The sequence below is a fragment of the Cyprinodon tularosa genome, unplaced genomic scaffold (assembly GCF_016077235.1).
Source record: "Cyprinodon tularosa strain WSP-4 unplaced genomic scaffold, ASM1607723v1 ctg194, whole genome shotgun sequence".
In the NCBI taxonomy this organism is placed as follows: Eukaryota; Metazoa; Chordata; class Actinopteri; order Cyprinodontiformes; family Cyprinodontidae; genus Cyprinodon; species Cyprinodon tularosa.
Window position 1 is genome coordinate 493,900 of NW_024038699.1, and position 23,212 is coordinate 517,111.

The 23,212-nt window shown below is 42.5% G+C and overlaps 2 protein-coding genes across 3 annotated transcripts in view; one reads left to right on the forward strand and one right to left on the reverse strand.

Moving 5' to 3' along the window:
* The window catches only part of LOC119782493 (Snf2-related CREBBP activator protein), a 48,934-nt gene extending 41,521 nt beyond the window's left edge, over positions 1 to 7,413 (forward strand). Inside the window, exons 30-35 of the mRNA XM_038283484.1 lie at positions 48 to 162; positions 242 to 367; positions 456 to 632; positions 734 to 817; positions 2,257 to 4,800; positions 4,864 to 7,413. Of these exons, the coding sequence (XP_038139412.1) occupies positions 48 to 162; positions 242 to 367; positions 456 to 632; positions 734 to 817; positions 2,257 to 4,800; positions 4,864 to 6,309 (4,492 nt within the window). The 3' untranslated portion in view covers positions 6,310 to 7,413. The remainder of the gene's footprint in view (positions 1 to 47; positions 163 to 241; positions 368 to 455; positions 633 to 733; positions 818 to 2,256; positions 4,801 to 4,863) is intronic.
* Positions 7,414 to 7,452: 39 nt separating this feature from the next.
* Positions 7,453 to 22,905, reverse strand: stx4 (syntaxin 4). Of its 2 annotated transcripts, none has more exons than XM_038283422.1 (10): positions 22,818 to 22,905; positions 22,287 to 22,391; positions 17,343 to 17,442; positions 17,073 to 17,147; positions 16,925 to 16,995; positions 15,733 to 15,841; positions 14,280 to 14,353; positions 13,214 to 13,351; positions 13,025 to 13,135; positions 7,453 to 8,589 (listed from the first exon to the last, which is right to left on the reverse strand). In XM_038283422.1, exons 1-10 carry the CDS (start codon positions 22,854 to 22,856, stop codon positions 8,509 to 8,511), a joined length of 903 nt encoding a protein of 300 aa, XP_038139350.1. In that variant the 5' UTR covers positions 22,857 to 22,905; the 3' UTR covers positions 7,453 to 8,508. The 2 variants fall into 2 exon arrangements, with proteins under 2 accessions (XP_038139350.1, XP_038139351.1); XM_038283423.1 differs by having other exon boundaries at positions 22,715 to 22,899.
* Between the last annotated feature and the right edge of the window lie 307 nt (positions 22,906 to 23,212).

Sequence of the window (23,212 nt, forward strand, 5' to 3'; positions counted from 1 at the left end):
ATTACCACCACACTGATTCTAAGAGTTTTTATTCCTTTGCTATTCAGACTAATCAGTGAGCGAACAGTCGAGGAAAACATTTTAAAGAAGGCCAACCAGAAGAGGATGCTGGGAGATATGGCCATCGAGGGAGGAAACTTCACCACTGCTTTCTTCAAAGAGGTACTAACACCTGTCCTTCTGTTGGATTTTATTATATACTTGGATTTGTTTCTAATTGTTCTCATTTTCTTCCTTTTAGCAAACCATCAGGGAGCTGTTTGACGTCAACGATGGGGAGAAGAGGGAGGCGGCCGTGGAGCTGTCTGTGCCTCAGGCGGAGGAAGAGGAAGGCGTCAACAAACAGAGCACCACCATTCTGGAGCAGGTTAGAGACTCAACATGCTTTAGCTCGCCGTCCTCCCGGCTTTATCTGACTCTCCTCGACTCATCCTGTTATTTCATCAACGATCTAGGCTTTGTGTCGAGCCGAGGATGAGGAGGACATCGTGGCCGCCTCTCAGGCTAAAGCAGAGCAGGTGGCAGAGCTGGCCGAGTTTAACGAGAACATCCCACTGGATGACGGAGGGGAACAGGAGGAAGTGGAGGAGCTCTCCAAGGCGGAGCAGGAAATTGCTGCTCTGGTGGAACAGGTGACTGAGGAATCAGTTCTGGGATGTTTTCATGTGAACATCATGTCCAGATGGATAAAACTAAACCATCTGGCTTTCCTATCACATCTGCCTGTCCGCAGCTCACTCCTATCGAACGATACGCCATGAACTTCCTGGAAGCTTCTCTGGAAGATGTCTGCAAGGAGGAGCTGAAGCAAGCTGAGGTAACCTTTCACCTTTAGATTCCTACACAAAATCACAAAACCTTACATACAGATCTGACCTGAAAATATAAACAAATATTTATGCCCAAAGAATCCTGAAAGGATTAATTTATTACATCTATAATACTGGGAACTGACTCCAAGCAGACTACCTTTGAGAGGTCTTACCAACTTTGTAGGGACTTTTTATTTTCATCTCTGCCATTTCTACGATCAGTGCTGGAAATTCACAGCAGTGACAAACCAGAGGCGTAGGTTTCCTCCAAAACTTAGGGTACAAATCTTTTTTTTTTCTCCCTGCAATTGAAAGAAGTTCAATGACAATAATATTAGGAGTGTAAATCACATCCATCATGGCAATTCGATTTCGTAACGATTTCCTGACCCAATGATTCTATTATTTTCGATATACACCAAGAATACACCACGATACGATTCGATTAATTGTTTTTTTTTTTTTTACACCTTACAGGCTAGACAAGGTTTCAAATTTGAAATAAATCAATGAAAGCTGTAATATCGTTATGCATTTTTTATTTTTTTATTTTGAGAAACAACAGCAAATAAAAGAAGTAGAAAAGTTGCACTCCACCTATTCCTATTAAAACCTCATTCACTGAAAAATAATAATGCCCCTGCATTATAGATTCTTAAAGGCCTTGCATCAAAAAATACTGCACAAAATCACTGCAATGAGTGCAATGCAATACCTCGGCTCCAGATGTCCCCGCCCCCTCCACAGACGCTCCGCTGCACGTCCCCCAAATTGTAGCTGACTGCAAACAGTGCCGCAGACAGGAGGCCGGCTTGTTTTGTTTTTATGACCGAAATTGCGGAAAACTAGTTAAGTTTGACCCGCTAGAAGAGCGAGGTGCGCGAGAACGCTGGGACCCTTTTTCCACCTGGATCTCTGCTCTTTTTGGCCCTCATGTCCCTCCGTCGTCGGACTAAACTCTCCCCCACTTCCTCACCGGCTCGGCCGTATCTAGACCCACAGTGTGTAGCACAGACCACGCTTCAATATTGAGCATAAATCAAAAATGTCTGTGTCAAGCTCACTGCGTCACACTGCTGTAAGAGTATAACCAGGAAGCGAGGTAGGAGGGCAAAATAGGTTTAGCGCCACCGCAGGATGGGAGGGAGAATTACGTCCAGGAGCAAATGGATAAAAATAGACCGGAGGAAAAAAAAAACATGAATCGATACTCTTGCAGACGTGTCGATGCATCGGATCGTCGGCTGTTGGATCGATGCATCGATACAAAACGATTATTATTTACACCCCTAAATAATATAGATGAGGCTATATTTTAAAACAACAAAATTTCATGAAAAAGATTTAAAAATGGGAAATAAGAACAACTCAAAGTAGTGTTTCTATTGAATACTTAACAAAATAAAAAAAAATAAACGCTCTGAATTCTGCTCTTGTGCTTTAGGAGCAGGTGGAAGCTGCCAGAAAGGGCCTGGATCAAGCCAAGGAGGAGGGACTGATGCTCCACCATTCATCCGACGATGATGACGATGACTTCCTGTCAACACCAGCTTCTGAACCCGCTCAGCAGACTCCTCCCCGCCGTGGACGTAAACCCAAGAACCGGAGTCTCACCTCGACGAGGACCAGCGGCCGACTTCGCGGAGCTTCGCCTGAAACTGAACCTGAGCCACAGACGTCCAGAGAGGCGCCTGAAAAACTCTGCAGCGGTCCAAGAGGAAGAGGAGCTGCCAAAGAGCCCACCCCTAATAAAACCCCCATATCAGCCAGGCATTTAAAAGCCTCTTCTCCAGCCAGAGACCTCCAGGCTGCAAAAACAAGGACTCAGCCAAGCCGTTCCCATCCCAGTCCAGTGCCTTCCCCCTCCACCAGTTCTCCTCCGGCAGCAAAGCAGCAGTCTGCCGGACAGACGGACTCCAAATCCTCCAAAGCAGCCGAAGAGGAGAAAGAAAGGAGAATCTCTGAGTCTTCTTTAGATTCCAGCTTTGGAGCAGAACATCTAACCAAAGAAGATGAAGGGCCTATGTCTCCTCCCTCCACTAGCTCCAGGTCGCCTCGCAAGCGTCAGACAGCTGATGGAGAGGTCCTCCGGGGTCTGGTGGACGATTCCCCGTCAGCCAAAGTCCTGCGAAAGCTTCCAGGAAGGCTTGTCACCGTGGTGGAGGAGAAGGAGCCACGAAGGAGGAGACACAGAGGAAGTGAAGCTGGGGGCTCCTCAGAGGAGGTGACTGCAGAGGAGCACAGCGCTGGATTTACAGAGGAACAAAGCCAAGACGATACATCGCAGAGCCCTGAAGAAAAGACTAAACTGACCGTAGACCAATCCCCTCAGGATGGCGACTCAGGCCGAAGTCTGACTGTTCATCCTCAGCCTGTCAGAGGCTACCCTCCCTACTCACCACCGCACCTGTCTCCTGACATGCCAGTGCTAAGAAACCTTCCGGTACGACGTAGACTGGAAACCGAATCCCGCATGGCGGCTCAGCTGGGTGAGCAGCAGCAGCTTCAGGGCCGAGGAAGAGGAACATCCCAGACCAAGAAACCGGAGCCTCAGTCCAGCATGAACTGCCTGGTGACGCCTTTTAAAAGAAAGAGGGGCCGCCCCCCTAAGACCCCCACTGCTTTACCTGAGCCTGAAACTAGAGCGGTTCCTTCACTTCCTTTCTCCCCTAGCGAAGGCAGGAGCCCACCTCTGTCCCCAAAACGAAAGAGGGGTCGTCCCCGCAAAGACTCCATAGCTAAGTCAGAGGCTGTTTGTGAAGCACAGAGCCCCAATGAAACAAAAACTGAAACCAGAATCCCCCCACAGACCCCCACTGCAGATACAGCCTCTGAGTCTGAGCCAGGAGCCACAGAAACACCAGAAGCTTCAGATTTAGCTCCGCCTCCTGCTGAGGCGTCCATGTCAGACCCTGCTTCCAGTCAGACTGAAGCTCAACCTGTCACCCTGCCTGCTTCAGGTCAGAGTCACCCCCCATCCCCTGTGGTCTCCATGCCAGAGACCACAAGCCACTCCTCAGCAACTCCTCCCTCTGTGGTGCCAACAGCAGATGTTTCTACAGCTGCTTCAGAACCAAACTCCTCCCTTATTGCTGCAACTATGGAATCCACAGAACCGGACTCTGGTGAACCCCCAGCTAATGCTAATGATGAAAAATGGAAAGCTAGCCCCCCACCTGCCACAGCAACAGCTCAACCCTTATCGGAGCATGGCATTACGGACAAATTGCACACAGATGCTGCTGCTCCGCAGGAGCTCCTGGAAAACACTCCTGCTACTACAGAAGTGACCGTGACATCAGCTCCACGTGAAGAGGTTACAGAGACAGAATCAGCCAACCAATCAGACGGCACAGCTAAAGAAGAAACTGAGAAAACGGCCACACCAAACTCACCCCCAACCACACCTGAAAAGATTTCAGAAACAGTTTCTCCTGCTGAAGACGAGACTCCAGCAGCAAATACTGAAGTGACTTCGGTTCTGGTGCAGTCGGCTTCAACACAACCTGCTCCGACGGAAACGGCTCCAATAAAACCAGAACCGTGTGAAGGGACCTCTGCAGCTTCCCCAGCTACAACCCCCACCGAGGCGAACCCATCCCCAGAAACCTCTAATGAAGCAGCTGCTGGGCCCAATACATCTGCAAAAACTTCAACGGAGGAAATCAGCACTTCTATTTCCTCAGCTGCTGAGGAAACTGTCGACACAGAAAAAGCTGTCACAGACATAGAAGCAGCTTCAACAGCAGCCTTTGTTTCCTCTCCTTTGCTCTCAACCAACCAAACCACAGCAATCATCTCCCCGGGGATGGAACAGTCCACAAACGCTTCTGCAACAACCACCGCAGAGAATGCCACCGCTGATCAACCCAAAACCGACAAAATAAAGAAAACTAAAGACTCAGAAATGGTATCGGATGGATTGACGGAAGAACCGGGATCCAGCAAGGAAGAACCGGGATCCAGCAAGGAAGAACCGGGATCCAGCAAGGAAGAACCGGGATCCAGCAAGGAAGAACCGGGATCCAGCAAGGAAGAACTGGGATCCGGAAAGAAAGAACCGGAATCCATTAAGGAGGAGGACATCTGCCGGTCACTGCCTAAAAGGAGAAAGGTGGAAACTTCCTCTGACTCAGGCAAGGAAAAAATAGAAGTAGCCAAAACTGCTCCTCAGAAAGAAAAGGCTGTGAAAGAAGCCGAAGACCAGAAACTTTCCAAAAAGAAACGGCCTATAAGCCGGGAGAGCAGCCAGGAATCTGTTCGCTCCTCTTCGCCTTCATCCGGGAGCTCCTCATCGACCCTCACTCGACATGCTCACCACAAGAAGACCTACGAGAACCGGAATCCCTCCAAGAGAAGGCGAACGGAAACTTCTGTGGAGAAGGATGAAGAAGAGACCAAGAGGGAAGCAGGAACTCCTGCCTCTCGCAGGAGACGTTCCAGGTCTCCCTCTTCCTCCTCCGACTCTGACAGCAGTGAGAGTAGAAAGCGGCTGACGCGCTCCGCTAAGCGCCAGCTACAGGATCAGGAAAAGGAAGTGGGAACCAAGGACAGGAAAGATGTGAAAGCTGCACGCAGCTCTGAAAGAAAGTCATCGAATAACACCACCGCATCCACCGGGGGCGAATCGGGAAGCGACACGTCTTCCGTCAGAATCACCAGGAAGTCCGCAGGATCCCAGCCGTCACAGGACAGCAAAGGAAAGACCAACAGCGCTCCCTTGCTACCGCCTGAGCCAGAGGTTCTCGGGAAACGGTGCTCTGCTCTGAACGCGGCTGCCAAGCTTCTGGCCATGAAAGGCAGGGTGGACACCCCTGGTCACACGACACGGAAAGACTCAGGGTCCAAAACTGCTTCCTCTACTGACAACAACCAGAAGCCCAAAGTGGTCCAGGCCTCTCCTCAGTGTAACTCTGTCAATCCCAACAAGAACAAAAGTGGCAAACTTTCAACCCCGGATCAGACAGGCCACCCTGCATCCCGCTCAACACGCCAGTGCCCCGGTCAGCTGGTTCCGCCACTGGAGGTGGAATATAAGAGGCCAAAACCTGAAGAGAAGGAGAGCAAGAAGTCGCTAAGAGGAAAAGAAGGGGAAGGCCACAGCGCCTGCAGCAGCATGAGCAGCGACGGTGAGGGTGACTGCGGGGGGCGCAGCAGCCGGAGTCGAAGTAGCAGCAACAGCAGCCAGCGCACCCGCAGCATCAGCTCACAGAACACAGAGCACAGAGGTTCCCGGGCCGCCTCGTCAGGGAGCGAGCGAGACAGAGACCGCAGCCCTGAGCGATCAAAGGGCGGCGGTAACAGGAAGGATAGGCAGAGGGACCGAAAGGACAGCAGGAGGTCCCACAAACCCTCGCAGGACGTTACCAACAGCCCGGGAGCAGAGGGGATGCCGGCCAGAGTCCTGCGGAGCGTTGCAGCGCTGGCAGCCGTGCAGGCGCGCTCCCCGGCTGCAAGCACCCGCTCCTCCTCCAACCAACAACGCAACAAGACATGACCAGAGTGCCAAAGATTTCAAAAAGAAGCTCAAGCAGGAACCAGAACATGTCACCACCTCCTGACCTGCTGCTGCTGCTGCATGGGGGAGGGGCAAGTGCTGCACAAAGCAGACCCCTCCCTGCCTCCCTTTCAGAACAGAGTCACCCCTCATTGAGGGGTGGGGGGGGATTCAGGGATGCTGGATGGAGGAGGTGGAGTGGATTCATTTGCCTCCAGGGACAAAGGTGCAAAATAAACACTTAAAAGTACTGTAGTTATTAAAGACTGGAACCCAGAGCTGGGGTATTACAGCATCCTGTCTGGGGGGGTGGGGGGTGGAATTTTTTCCCCCCCCACCATAATTTAAACCTATAAATGACCCATTTATCCAAACTTTGGCAGTTTGACAACTTCTGCAAGTCAGCTGTCCCGATTCGTGTCTCTTTTAACAAGTTATGCCTATTTTTATGATTTCTTCAAGGGTTTTTAGGAAGAGAGCAGGTCTGTCAGAGCGCTGGATAATTCCCCCCCCCCCCCACCTAGACAGTTCTGTTCAAAGGATTCATTTGCACATTTAGAAGATATGGATTCGTTTTCATTGTTTTGATGTTTTAACACGAACTGGGTTTATCGGTCTTTAATATCGCATTATCTACAGCTGGATGACGTCCTGGTTGAACAGTTAACGCTAAGTCTTGTATTTATACCGAATAATCGGGGCAGGTGAACGTTTTGTGATGAGTTCCTGTTCGTCCTGACGGTGTCTGACCTCAGATTGCCACATGGAAGCGCCTGATGTGGAGGGGTCCAGATTCTCATTCGTAAACACGAAATATACAATCAGTATCCAGTGCATCACCAGTGCTAGCAGGTTTATTCTCCCCAAATGTCACTATACTCCCCCCTCCCTCCCAGTTCATTGGAGAGAAAATGCGTGTGAATTTGGCGGTACAGCTCCAGACGACAGAGGAATTTAATTTGATATTTGTTGGGAACGGATGATTCCTGGTGATGGTCTTACTTTCGGTTCGTCTCTTTATCTGTTGCATTCCTTTGATCCCTTGTTATTCCACATTGTTTTACTTGAAAATGACAATTGCAGTTGAATAAAAAGACCAAAAATTATTTTGTGCATTTTTTTGAATGTGAAATAGAGGAAAAATTCTGAATAGAATAACTTTATTTAAAAACAGGTGTCATATTAAACAGGATCTGTTCTTGATGGCAGTGCAGAAATATTCTTTCCCCCCACTTTTCGCCTGAAAGGTCACCACAGTGCTGCCCCTCCCCTACTTGTTGCTATTCAGCTGAATGGGAGGGGGAAAAGGTGACATGGCTCTTCCCTATCTTACAGAGAGCAATTTTTCTCATTGGAGAAACATTTTCAGTAACAAAGAGTACAATGGAGATCATTTCCTTTATGTAAAATTAAAGCAGTTAGTTACAGATCTGTATAAATAAAGTGGTTTCTCATGTCGTGGACAGACTGGAAAAGGTTAACAGAAGTACAGCTGTGAGGCAAACCATGTTACAACATGCGATTTAAAGCAACTTCATCCCTTTTTAACAGCATTGGTGCAAAAACACAATGTTCCCAGGTTGATATAAAGGAGAAGGCACCATTTTAAAGGCTTTTCTAATTAGCGATTGTTTTTTTTATGTTCAAATTATAAATACAAGCTTTTTACTAGTGTTACAAATGCTGCTTTGTGTCAGGGACCACAACATATTTACAATTGTTACATGAAGGCAGTTTGAAAAAAATTATCAAGTTAAAAGAAACAAAAACATCTGTAAATCATCAACATTACATTATGTACAGTTATTAGTCTTTCCTGTAAGGCTAAAAAATTGTTCTTTAAGGTCTCTAATTTCATGCAGAGGAGTAACAAGAATCAACAGTTATTGTTTTTTTCCCCTGAGAACAGAATAATCAGTGTCAGGGTTTAAATACTGCAGCGTGCCTTGCTCAAGCTCATTTATTGTTCCTCCTTTTGCTTTTCTTCTGCATGACGGAGGAGCAGCTGAAGTAACAGTGACGCCAGCCTCTGATTTGTGGAACAGAGACTGTCAAAAACTGCAGCACTTAGGGGCACATCTCTTCTTGAAGATGACAATCTGTGTTTACAGGAAGACTAGGATGGAGGAGGGAAATCTACGCAGACCGAATTCACCCGTTCTTCCTGTCGGCTTGATGTAGATACATTTGTGCTTGCTGTCAACCCACAAAAGTGGTGACCACTGCAATGACTATGATGAGGAGAAGGATGGCACAACAGATGGCAATCCAAATCTTTTTCTGCAGAAGGGAGAGAAAAATACAACATTAAGACGACTGAAAATGAACATAAAACAAAAATGAACATAAAACAGGATTAAAGGTATAGTGGAGGATTTATGTGATTTTTTGTAAAGATTCACCCTCTCCACTGCCAGAGCGTGCACAAGGTGAAACGGGTTCGTGCACGCTTCATTTAAAAGTTGCTCTTTGCATTGATCCTACAAGCTTACTTTTCAAAAAAAAATTAGCAATTTTTCCACTATGTCATACCACCGGTAAGGGAAAATGGGGCCGAGCACGGAGGACGGCCTTACATAAACATTACCAGAATGATTAACAATTAGGAGGTCCATGTTTTTGATGATCCGCCCGGGAAAAAAAACATCCTCCTTTATACTGGTGAAGGTTCCCAGTCATCCAGGTTCATTCCAAAAAAAAAAAACAACAACAATCCACTGGACTTTGTTTCCAAGTTTGAAGACGTTTGCTTTCTATCCAGGAACCTTTTTCAATTCAAAATGTCAGAAATAGCATTGAGTTTGAGGGTTTATCCTCCACTATAGCTTTAAAGGTATAGTGGAGGATTTGAGGAATTTTTTAAAAGACCAGCTCTCTACACTTAAAAAAAAAAAATGCACCTGCACAACCCTGTACCCGCTGCCAAGAGGGAAAACCTACACTGAAAAAAAGATTGCAACTCATTCATCATCTTACACGCTTGTCCCAATTTGGGTCACAAGGGTAGCTGGTGCCTATCTCCAGTAGTCAATGGGCGAGAGGCGGGGTACACCCTGGACAAGTCGCCGGTCCATTGCAGGGCAACACAAACGGGATAAACAACCATTTATTCAAACACTCACACCTAAGGACAATTAGAGAAGCCAATTAACCTAACAGTCATGTTTTTGGACTGTGGGAGGAAGCCGGAGTACCCGGAGAGAACCCATGCATGCTCAGGGAGAAAATGCAAACTCCATGCAGAAAGACCCTGGGCTGGGAATCGAACCCAGAACCTTCTTGCTGCAAGGCAGCAGCACTAAGCAGCCCAAGATTGCAACCATGTTTTGCATTTACTTAATCATATTTAGTTACTTTAACTCAATTGTTTCAACAATTGTGTTAAAGTGACTAAATATGATCAAGTAAATGCCAAAAGCCGTTGCTATATTTTTAGTGTATTAAATAAGTGCAAGAGTGGCACAAGCCCATTTCTCCTCATGCGCACTTTGTTTAAAAGTTGCTGTTCTCATATCTCATACAAGCTTACTGTATCTGAACGTTCGCCCTAACCCCTAAATCCCTGAATCACTTTATAGAGCGGGGAATATATAGTGCGTTTATATTGAACTCAGTTAACTGACTGAACAGATGATCATTGCTTTTTGTTCCCCATTGGTCACGTAACTCCGCCTCCACTGCACGGTGCTTGCAGCATCTTTGTTATTAGTCGCCGCTGTTGGGTAGCCTCTGTGACAGTAAATACCATAATGATTGACGAGATCTCTCCACGCCAAGCATTCTAGGATATATCTGCCTCTTCTGAGGTCTTTCTTCTCTTCTCATACACTTTATACACACTTTTCTCTTACGACCCTCGGCCATTTTCAAAGAGGCACTGTGAGAAAGGTGAGCTTCAATGACTCTGAAACCGTAGCTCACCACAGATATACGCCTGAAAGTGCACATGTGTAGAAAAAGATAGAAAGCTAACGGGACGAGCACGTAGGATGGCCTTACATAAACATATCACCAAAATGACTGATAATTAGGAGGACCAATTACAGGTGCTGGTCATAAAATTAGAATATCATGAAAAAGTAGATTGATTTCAGTAATTCCATTTAAAAAGTTAAACTTGTATATTATATTCATACATTACATACAAACTCATATATTTCAGATGTTTATTTTGTTTAATTTTGATGATTACAAATGACAACAAATGAAAATCTCAAATTCATCATATCAGAAAATTAGAATATTACTGAAGACCAATAAAAACAAAGGATTTATAGAAATGTTGGCCAACTGAAAAGTATGAACATGAAAAGTATGAGCATGTACAGCACTCAGTATTTAGTTGGGCCTCCTTTGGCCTGTATTACTGCAGCAATGCGGCGTGGCATGGAGTCGATCAGTCTGTGGCACTGCTCAGGTGTTATGATAGCCCAGGTTGCTCTAATAGTGGCTTTTAGCTCTTCTGAATTGTTGGGTCTGGTGTATTGCATCTTCTTTTTTCACAATACCCCATAGATTTTCTATGGGGTTAAGGTCAGGAGAGTTTGCTGGCCAATTAAGAACAGGGATACCATGGTCCTTCAACCAGGTACTGGTAGCTTTGGCACTGTGTGCAGGTGCCAAGTCCTGTTGGAAAATGAAATCTGCATCTCCAAAAAGTTGGTCAGCTGCAGGAAGCATGAAGTGCTCTAAAACTTCCTGGTATGTGGCTGCGTTGACCCTGGACCTCAGAAAACACAATGGACCAACACCAGCAGATGACATGGCACCCCAAACCTTCACTGACTGTGGAAACTTTACACTGGACTTCAAGCAACGTGGATGAAGTGCCTCTCTTCTTTTCCTCCAGACTCTGGGACCTTGATTTCCAAAGGAAATGCAAAATTTACTTTCATCAGAGAACATGACTTTGGACCACTCACCAGCAGTCCAGTCCTGTTTCTCTTTAGCCCAGGCAAGACGCTTCTGACGCTGTCTGTGGTTCAAGAGTGGCTTGACACAAGGAATGCGACAGCAGAAACCCATGTCTTTCATACGTCTGTGTGTGGTGGTTCTTGAAGCACTCACTCCAGCTGCAGTCCACTCTTTGTGAATCTCCCCCACATTTTTGAAGGGGTTTTGTTTCACAATCCTCTCCAGGGTGCGGTTATCTCTCTTGCTTGTACACTTTTTTCGACCACATCTTTTCCTTCCCTTCGCCTCTCTATTAATGTGCTTGGACACTGAGCTCTGTGAACAGCCAGCCTCTTTAGCGATGACCTTTTGTGTCTTGCCCTCCTTGTGCAAGGTGTCGATGGTCGTCTTTTGGACAACTGTCAAGTCAGCAGTCTTCCCCATGATTGTGTAGCCTATAGAACTAGACTGAAAGACCATTTAAAGGCTTTTGCAGGTGGTTTGAGTTAATTAGCTGATTAGAGTGTGGCACCAGGGGCCATCAATTTTGAACCTTTTCACAATATTCTAATTTTCTGATATGATGAATTTGAGATTTTCATTTGTTGTCATTTGTAATCATCAAAATTAAACAAAATAAACATCTGAAATATATGAGTTTGTATGTAATGTATGAATATAATATACAAGTTTCACTTTTTAAATGGAATTACTGAAATCAATCTACTTTTTCATGATATTCTAATTTTATGACCAGCACCTGTATATAGATGATCCTCCTGGAAATAGAACATCCCCCACAATACCTTTAAATTTGTGTAAAAACTGCAAAAAACATTTTTATGTATAGAAACATGGGCTGACTTGAAACATGTGCATGCACAGTATCAGATCTTCCGTTTGGAAGAATAGCGGCATTAAAGAGCTGCAGCATTTTTTTCCTAAGCTGCATCTTGCTGCTTCTTAAAGGGGAACACTGTTTTCTTTTACATTGGGCCCTTGATTTTGCGTTATTACATCATGTTCTACTCGCCCATAGTAGTTTTTTGTCATTTGGAGCTGTTCTGAAGATATTCCGTTAGGTTATATCCAAGTAACGTCTTCCTATGGGCAACGAGTTGAAGGCACAAACTAAACTGTTCATAATTTATCAAGGGGCCAATGCAAAAAACAAACAAACTGTGTGTTCCCCTTTAAGGCTGCTGTTTTTGCTCTTCCTCCTCCTTTCCCCTCCACTCAACTTTCCAACAATATACTTTTACAGTCTTTCCCCTTGACCAGGTGATATTTATTTCCAAATGCAATCTTCACCTTCATGAAAAAGGGGAATTTGGACCACTGTGCCACATTTTCACACTTCTTTCTTTCACTTAAATTTTCATTTACATACTTTTATACGCCTCAATGAAAAAGTGTGTCTGATACATTTAAGTCAGCATTCTTCCTTAAGATTGTGAGGACGTATTAATTCTATATTATATTATTAAATGATAACCTTATTTTATGAAGTCATAATCTTAAAAATAGCTTCATTACTTAAACATAATGATTTTACAATATTTGTTTTTCTTTAGATGCACCCATTTAAGCTTTTTGAACCAGGTTTCTGGGTGAGACACTCGATGCGTCTTTATTGCAGGCTGAACAGAAACTGTTGAAGCATCATGTCTTTACTTCGATGGTGAAATAATGATTCTGTGACCAGATGTATATAAATAGTGCAGAAATATATTTTTTTGGAGATTTTAGGGGAAGATAAAAGGATTTTTTAGTTTTTCTTTTTGATAAGAAATTAGTTGTGTTGAAAATAGTACAGTTTTACCTTGCGGGCTCTGTTCTGATATGTGACTGCCTGCTCTGTGTTTTTCTTTGCTTTCTCCACATAGTTAACAGACTGATTGATGTTATTTTCAATCCGGTCCACCATCTCCCCCTGAGGACGAGAAAAGCATCAGAACCAATCCTGCTTTAGAAGTTGCAGAATGGAGGCTTTACGGCGGCGAGGCTGTACCTGGGCCTCCACCTCCATGGCGAGGTACTGGAACATTTCATGCAGTTCCGTGATGCTCTTCTCCAGCTTCAGGATCTCATCGTGTCTGGACTCGATCTCATTCAGAGCCTGCTTTGTGGCTTTGGCATCGATCAGGATCTGGAAATCACAAACATTTGCCTCAGTTTTAAAACATGGATCCTTTCAACCCTGCAAAAAGTGGGATGAATCCTCACTAAACTATAGCGATTCAAAAAAGATACCACTAATTAAACAACCACTAATGGACTTTTATTAGGATTAAATATGACTGACCAACCCAAAGTAATGCAAAACCTTGATCTAAAAAAAATAGAGGCAGATTTTAGACTATACGCAAATATGAATCTAAAAAGTCTGATACTGGTATTTGCTCTGATGCTCTGGACAACAGAGAAATACCAACATGGAGACTAGTGCTGCCCCATTCTAGTAAACATGGCGGAGATAAACACCACACAAATGTGGTTATTATGGCCCCATTTTAACAGGATAGTCAGGGGTGGAGCTAAATGCGGGAAGTTAAAGCTGTATGGGGCAGAGAAAGACAGGTGAAGGTTCATCATCCAGCAGGAGACCGACGACACAAAGCCAGAGCTTGATGTCACGGTGGGGGGATATCCATGTGGCAGGATGGCTTAGTCAAAGCTCAGACCTAAATACAACTTTCAATCTGCTAGAACAGATTTTTTCTAAAAGGGCATGGACGTTTTTCAGAGTTTTTTTGAAACACAACTTTGAAAATCCACAATTTTCCAAACAATTCTCATTTTTGGGTCACTTTGTTTTGGTCTGTCAAATTAAATCCCTCTAAAAAAATAAAACAAAACACAGGAGTACTGCTTTAATGGGGTAGTAAAAAAGCTCAGGATGTGAATATTTAAAGACAATCTGGTCTAAATGTCAAAGTCTTACCAAATCTGGTGTCCAGTTTAAGCAATTAAAGAGCCAACAAGAAATCAAACCAGTCAACCCCCGGCTCTTAACAGACGGCAGCTAATATATAATTTCCACCATTGAGCTCCCATTTCCCCTCCTATGGACTCACATTCTGTGTGAAAACATCCGTCTGGCCACTCTCCAGCATGGCGTCCAGCTCTTCATCTGTCACATTGGTGCCAGCTGAAATCAGAACATCAGAGTTTATATAAACAGTAAAACCCGCTGAGCCTAAAAGAACCTCTGAAACTTTTTAATCAGAGCCGTGCCCGTTAACGCCCCGGGCAGGTCGCAGACGTCCGTCTCAGGCAAACACAGCCCTGATCCCAGTCTGTGTGATTGCAGAGGGACTGTTTAAAATGACGGTGAATACGCCAAATTTTGCTTATTTAAAAACAGCAAGGAAAGTCTGAGAACCCTTTGATTATAGATGCATCAATTACATTTCTTATTTAATTATAAGATCCTTCTTCGCCTAACTAAATTGGGCTTATAACGGAATGAGTAACTCTAATTTAATGCTTTTTAATGCTCTTAGAAATAATTTTAATGTCACAAACAAGTACCCATGACGATCATATAAAGACGGCAAAATCTTTTGTCATTTTTCCCGTCGACGGGCTGCATCTATGTCCCGAATTCCTCCTTTTCAAGCCACTTTTTTTGCATTTTCTTTATCTCTAGCTTTTTCTCCGCCTCGAGCTTATTTTCCAAAGATGTGGCTTTACAATCAACCAGAAGCAGTTCAACGCAAATATAACGCAATATATCTGACGAAAATGTTTTTATAGAAGTTTCTTTCATTTTAAATAAAGCATTTTAGATGCCACAATAATCACATTTAATTAATTTTAATGCCAATTAAGGCCTTCATTTAAAACTAATAATTTAATAACTTAATGACCTGTGGAAACCCTGTGTAAATGTAAAATGTAAACCCCTTTATTTTCCTACAGTGGGGAAATTCCCTCTGCATTTAACCTATCCCTTTGGGTAGTAGTGCCGCCACTGTGCGGCACCCAGGGAGCAGTCTGGGGTTACAGGTCTTGCTCAGGGAGCCAGGGTGGCAGACTGTGATAGTGTGTTGGATTTTAACTCAGAACCTTTTCTTCCCACTGGTCCACCACTCCCCACAACAAAGCCAATTAATGAGGAAGAGCTTTGATTTCTGCATCCGAACTGAAATATATCTTAAATTCCCAGAAACAAGGTCCAGATGAGTAAAACGAAAAACAGAAACTAAGGTTGTTGCATCATCTGAGGAAGTTAAGAAATGTCACCAGCAGCACTTTCAACCTCACAAATGACGTGTCCCTTTAAAAAACAAAAAGAGAATTAAAATATTTGTGGTTTAAAAAGACAATGGTGTATTTACTTCATCTACTTAGTTTCAATTCCCTTTCTGTAGCTTGAATAAATGTCGGCAGGTTGTAGCTGTTGAGCCCAAAAAGGAAAGAATCGGGAAACGTCCAGTGAGGAAGTGATCGGTCACTGTTTTTTTTTGAAAACCACAGACACAAGAATAACGAAAAAAGAAAGGAAAAGCAGCTTGTTTTACTCACTGATCTTCAGCTGCCGCTGTATTCGCTCCACGTTCCGGTCTCTGTACTGCGCCTGGATGGTGTTACAGTGGCCCATCAGAACCACAAACTCCTTGGACAGGACAGCGTGCTGAAAAGAGGAGGGTTTTAGGGTGAAATCAGTAAATCAAAGCAGCCATAATATCATATGAACTTAGTCTAATTCAGTCATAAAGCTGCATCCAGAAAAGTCGGATTACTAATTATTTATTTAAGACATTTAGTCTAGAAAGGAAAATTTGTATCTGATCTTTCTGGGCAAAAAGTCTCCATTTTGGAGTGTAAATAACAAACTATCAGCCATTTACTCTTCTGATATTTCAAGGAAAGAAAAAGTGGAAATTTCTTTTAGTGGTTCAATCATTATTTTTTGTTTTTTTTTAATCAAAAATGTAGAAATCTTGGTCAGAGTCTGAGTTAAATATTAGGAGAGGGAGCTTGCTTATGGTGCTGCATCAAACTAGCCTCGTGAGACCATCATGATCTCACGAGCTTTCAAAGTTTCACTCGCAGATCAGTCTAAGGACTCTCCGTTAAAGAAAATTTGGAGCCGTTCACCAAACGAACGTCCAATCAGCGTTGGCTTTGAGGCGGGTTGAGGTGTGACGCAACGAGAAGCGCGACAGTTCAGTCTAAATGACATGGCGGCCTCAGCCGATGAAACTAGCGTTAGCGTGGCTATCGAGCAAGTTTTATCGGAATTACAGAGTATTTCTTCACTGAAAGAAGAGCAAAACACTGCTCTGGAGGCTTTTCTCAGAGAGAAAGATGTTTTTGCTCTTCTCCCGACTGGTTTCGGCAAGAGTTTGATCTATCAATTGGCTCCTCTTCGTCGTCACTCTGTTAGTACGTCATATGCTTCGTTGATCTGATTGGTTTATTTGGCCCGTCTATCACCAACATAGGCCAATCAGCTAACCAGTATTTTCGCCCCTTCCCAAAATTTCTTCAACGGAAGGTTTCCAGATGGATATGCGGAGCAAATCCATCTGGCGGAGTCAGGTTAGCATCAAACCAAATTGATAAAATATTAAGTGGAAGAATAATGTTTAAAAGCCGTCTGTTCAGGTTGCTGTTTCCATGCATATTTGGGTAAATTTGATCTTAAAAAAAGTTTCCCGTCATTGCATTTTAACATGCATGTTTCTGTTTATTTACCCTGTTAATGCGTTACCTGAGTGCGCTGCATCCGAACGTTGATTGGAATATAATTGTCGTCATCGTCTCCCTTTTTAGGCTGAATACCTGCAGAGACAAATGTTCCAAAAAGTCAACATTGGAAAAGCTGGGGGTGGGGAAGCTTCCACTTTTAAAGCACCCACTCTTCAGCTTCCTGTTTATCTGGCCTGCCAACGTTTTGATCTCGTCTCGAAGAGTTTGAAGCTCTTTCTTCATGCCTGAAGGAGAAATTGGTGAAAATATGTTACACGAAGAAATTATTAGCTCCATAAAACACATTTTCTAAACAGAACAAAAATCAATCACTTCATGGTGACAGGAGTTTAATTTCTTTATCTAATTGTTGGCTACAGTCTGATCTGAGCAGCTAAATTAAACCTTAAGCTAACGGCTTCCTAAAAAAGAAGACGTACTCTCTTCTGGGAGCGCCACGCCCAGCACGGTTCTCTGCTTGTTCTCCAGATCGGCCACCATCCTCTTGAGAGTCTGCAGACCCTCGTGAATTTCTTGCACCTGTAACACAAAAGTGCTCAATATAAGATTTTAAATGAAAACTATAGTTTTGTAGCATGAACTTGAACAATAAATAGAAGCAATAAAAACCATGAATCCAGTTCTGAAATAAACAGGAAATCCTCTTATATATGGGTTAGGACATCTGTAGCCCTATGTGGCTATGAACAGAAAAAAATGCCCTTCTTGAAAAGAAATTTCTTTCATACAACTGAACAGATGAGTTATTGCTTATTAGTTACAGTTAACACAAACTCACCAAAACAATGAAGACAGACTTATGCGTTGGTCAGAACATAAACAAGAATAATGTCTGAGATTTTCTGATTGCTGTTTTAGTAACAAGCATAAATTTTCTCTAACCTTGCGCTGACAGCTTGATTATTGCGAGATCTGACTTTTCATTCTCACAACAAATCCACCTTGACCAATGACACTCCAGCAGTGTTTTTTGGGGCGGGACAGTCAGAAGGGCCTTGCCGGGGCATATCAAACATGTCTAAGTTGGAGGACTCACCTGTCGATGCCGCAATTGACTGGGTTTTAGCTAAAATAGCAACAATTTCAATTGTAAAAAAAGGAGCAAAGCAATTTTTGCATTTGTAGTTGGGAAAGATGTTTGAGCTTTTCTTCTGACAAGATTTGGAAAAAGTTTGATTTATCCGCTTACTCTGCTGGAACACCATGATTCGCTGCTACGATTGGCTAAAAGCGTATCATGGAAGGCGAGCACCAGCTGGCACCTCACCCAACGGACAGACTGAACTGCAGCCATCCCAGACACATATCACTCTGAATACTGCCAGGTAAAAATCATCTCCTGTTATCTCATCAAAGAACTATTTTAAGGGCCATTAAAGCTGGTTTGCTAGGTCTCCAATCAACTGCATCCACTCCCTGTTTACTCTGAGCTCCTTCTCACTGGACTCATCGTCATGAATACGAGATAAAAAGAACCGAGGATCTAAACATAAAGAGGCGTTTAAAAACTGCACAGTTTTCAGTTTCTTTTCCATGAAAGGAAATTTAAATTGTCTGGTCCTCTTATTGAAATCAGAAACTGGTTAAAAAATATCTGAATTAGGGCTGAAACTATTAATCTGATGAATTTTGATTAATCATTAATTTAAATGATCGTCAACTAATTTAGCTCGATTGTTAACTGGAGTATAGAGACTCTAAAATATGCCTTTAGCTGACGGAGCAACACATTTAAAGCAGTAACTATACCAAGAGTGTAAAAATATATTAACAATTTGCATTTAAGAAAAAAAAAAAAAAAAAAAACCATTTTGTCTGTCAATATACTCTATCCAGAACTCCTAAAGTGGAAAAGTTTAGATTTCACCTCGTTTAATTTCATAAAAAGTCTACTTTAAGGAATCTTTGGCTGCTCGATTATTAATCGATGAATCAAAAAAAAAATCGATAGATTAAGATTAGCAAATTAAGCGCTTGTGGCAGTCCTAATCTGAATATATCAGCCTGCATCTACAATCTCAGACATAAGCAAGCTGACAGAAACACTCCTCTTCTGTTTAAAGTCGATGTAACCCATCCGTTAATAACAAATGGGTCGGCTGTTCTCATACACGTTGTTTTTCACTATTGTTCTCCAAGTAAAATCACCTGATCAAGACTTTTCTAATGATCCACACCACAAAAAAAAAAAAAAAAGTATTTATTTCACTATTGTTATATATATATATGTATTATGGGGGAGTGTTTGCCTAATGGTTAGAGCGGTGAGCTTGTGCTCTGAGAAGGTTGCAAGTACCCAATTGGATCCCCAGAAGCTGCACTCTGGGTCTCTGAGGGAGACCTTTAATCCAACACTGCTCCCTGGGCGTTAGGGGAGTGGCGGCCTAGTGGTTAGGGCATAGAGCTTGGAATTCTGAGGTTGTGAGTCCAGACTGCCACTCTGGGTCTCTGACCAAGACCCTTAAGCCCTGATTGCAGGTGCGCCACGATCGCAGCTCACCGTCCCCCAAAGGGATGGGTTAAATGCAGAGGTTAATTTCTCCAATGTGAGATTAATAAATTTCAATCATTATATTATTATTATTATGTGCAATTTGTGCTGAATCATATATCAGTATTGGTCAATACTCAAAGCTGGAGGTAATTCCCAGACTAAACTAAAACAATCCTTTGTCATTAGCTTTGGGTTTCCTGCTGTCCTATACAGCAAAGTAAGTTGTTGTTTCCAGTTGATAGTTGTTTGTAATAATAACAGACCAGTTGACTTTAACATAACAGACAATGATCCTGCTTTTTCCCACTGGTCACTGCTGACTTCACTCTAATTGCCATGTAAAAATACAGAGAATTGTATTATTTTCATCTTTAAATAATTTTCCGGCCACACACTTTTCTCACCCAGAGACCTTTTATTTTGAAAGAATAATATTCCCAGAGGATTAAGGGAACAAGGAATATGGATTAGAAATGTCTAATATATTGTCAAAAAAGCACACCTGGGTGATATTTAACCCTGAACACCGCTTTGAGCAACCGGCATGCTGCAAAAGCACCTCACCGTGTATTTAAGGGCGGCTAGTATGTTATCAGCAAACCTGCTGCTCCTTCACCTTCAACATTACTTCCTGCTGGCTGCAACTTCTGCAAAAAAAACAACCAAATCTGTCTCCCCAATAGGTCTTTGACCTTTTTAGTGTTAGAATAAAAATGTACTAAATGAAGTAAATACACCCAGAATGCCATTAATTGACTATTAGTTTCACGATTGTTAGCGACATAATTTGGCACCACTAAAATGTGCTGGATGTCGAAAATTTGCTTGCTTAGATTTTTTATTTATTTATCAAAAACCTATATATATGCTTCGAATATGTAGAAATATTTTCAGGGTGGAGAGAGTCTGATGCTCCAGCATGAGAACTCTGCTAAGCAGAATCCCTTCTTCACGGTTAATAAAGTGGCTGAAGCTGGAGAACATAATTTTATTCCTCAAACATTTAGAACAGGAAATAATCTCCAGTTATTATTGCAGTAGTAATAATAATAACTAAGATCATAATTGTTTAGACTCACACCCCTTCAGTCAAAACCTGTTTGCCGTGTTCAGCTCTGATAAACTCTGCTTCAGGGCTGCACCCAACAATTATTTCACAGATTGATTAAGCTGTCAGTTATTTTTTTCATTCATATTCTGATATCAAAAGGTTCCTTAAAGAACATTTCTTACAGAATTAAACGAGGATAATCTAAAGCTTTTCAACTTGAGGAGTTCTGGATAGAAAACATTGATGGACAAATTTTATTTTTTATATTAATATATACCCTTTTGTATAATAACTGCTGTAGTGCATTTTTCTGTCAGCCAAAGGCACGTTTTAGAGTCTCTATTCTACAAATTACTTGACAAGTATTTTAATAATCGAATAATTACAATAAATCCGATAATTGTTTCAGCCCTACTTTGCTTCCCTGCCTGTACTCTCTTGCTTTAGTGTTTGCTTCACGCACTCGACAATGTTTCTGCATGTCGGATGTGCTGCTGGTCGCGTCATCACAAGTTTCAGTTGTGTTCTTTTGGCATTAAATATCTATCCCTGAAATTGGCTGAATTTCTGGTGCATCCCGAGTAAAAAAAATCCACACCATGTTCCCATAGAGAAGCTCATTAATTTAAAGCATTTCTCCTCTTGCTGCTGTGAAATATAAAGGACTTGGAAAAGAAAATCTGAAGCCTGGTGATCCATTAACAAAAGACAGAAATACAACGAATCCAGAAATTACACGGTTAGGATGCTGTCACACTTAATGGCGCTAACCGCTGAGCGTCACCTTCATGTCTTCAAATCACAGCTACATGTTTACTAAACTTCCTGCTGCCAACAGACTTTTAAATGCTCCAGTCAAAAAGGCTTGGCTGTTTCAACTTCTTATAGAAAGTTTTTTGTTTGCTTTCTTAGCAGCTTTTAATAAGATTTTACAAACTGCATGCTGTTTTAAACCTCCAGCTACCTGAAGTCTGGACAGATTTAGCAGCTCTGTAGCTTAGCATCAACAGTGGCCTTCAAAGATCACTTAATACTGTTTTGAGCATGCAATTGAAGCATGCATTTTCCTTTAAAGTAAAGCTGTTCTGAATCAGAAAACATCTGTGTTGGCAGATATTTGAGTGAAGATGATGGGATCTGATGAGAACTCAGGAAACCTGCATCAATTTATCACCAAGTGTCATAAAACAGCTATAAAATAAAAAAACAAGGATGCTTTTTGCAGATACTTTTCCTTTCTGCCCCAATGATAACGTTAAAAAATATTGACCAATCACTTACTGGACAGAGAAACTGAAAAGGTTTGTATATAACTAATTATCTAGGTTGATGTATTCCTGTACATCAGCTTTGGAAAACATACACAGCTCCCTATATTAGAAAAAATCTTTGGAACTGCTATGTTGAATGTTATTTAGATTTAAAGGGATTTAATGTCATTTTTTTCAAACCATGTGAAAAGTATGAAATAAAACATTTGAATTGCATGCCAATATAAAAACTGTTTCTTCCTAAACAGATTTGCAGTCTGAAGAAAACAAGATCCTGAGCTCTGATTGGTGCATTTGGGAAAACGCCTTTTTTTTCCTTGTACAGGTCTCCATGTAAATGAAGGGAGGTGAATTCCTCCTGATTTACAGCTTTAGAAAGACTGAAGCTGTTCCTTCCTTTAACCTTCACCCACCATTGTGTTTTTATTTAAAATTCGTTCAAAAGGTCGTTCAGATCAGGCTGATTCGACACTAAAACCTTATAATAATGATGTAAATAGTCAGGATTACCAGCCTGATTCACAGATCTCGTCTTATCCGGCCTCACCTTTTTGAAGAAAGCATCATTCTCCTTTTCTTCTTTGCCTGAAGTTATTCCAGGTTTGATCATCAGAGCTTTGCCTTCTTCGTCGTCATCCGAAGCCTCTGCCTTCTGTAGAAACATTCAAACAGATCCACACAGGCGTTAGTGTCCATGAAGGATGTGGTGCCTCCCTCGCAGCCCTGCCCTGTCTGCCCCCCGGCCTCGGAGATCCTTCCACAGCTCAAACGGAAGCTGGAAACACAACGTCGCCCAGCTCCCAAAATAGAGGACAAAAAAAAAACAACAACATTAACACCATCACCCGTGTGGTTCATCGAATAAAAGCTGCACTACAGACTGAAACCGAAAGTCTAAAAACACTCGTTCTAACTATTTAACTTTGCTTTTAGCTGGTTAGCTCGCTAATGTTAGCCACTAACTTTAAAACTCACGTTTCCTAATTCTTTTGTACGGTCCCGCATTTTTCCAAACAGAGATCACAATCAGATGGTGAAAACCACTGCTGGCCGGCGCAGGAGAGGAATGAGGGAACTCCTGATAACGAAATCCCCGAAATGTTTCCTCTTCTGTCATTCAAGAAGTAAACTCCAGTAGTAACACTTCTTCTTCAGCGGAAAACCTAATAACTATCAGTGCTTTAGCGCCCTCAAGTGACAGTTTACTGTAATGACACAGACCCACCTCTTTAAGGAGGTAGATAGATAGACAGATAGATGATAGATAGATAGATAGATAGATAGATAGATAGATAGATAGATAGATAGATAGATAGATAGATAGATTTTGTTTTGTAAAATGGGTTATTTTATTGTATTTTATTATATTATAGGTAGCTGTCCAAAAGTAGCAAACACTTCAAAATGTTTTTTTTCTACAACATTAAATGCTGAGATAAATATTTACGGAAGGCAATTTATAGCTGGTGGAAA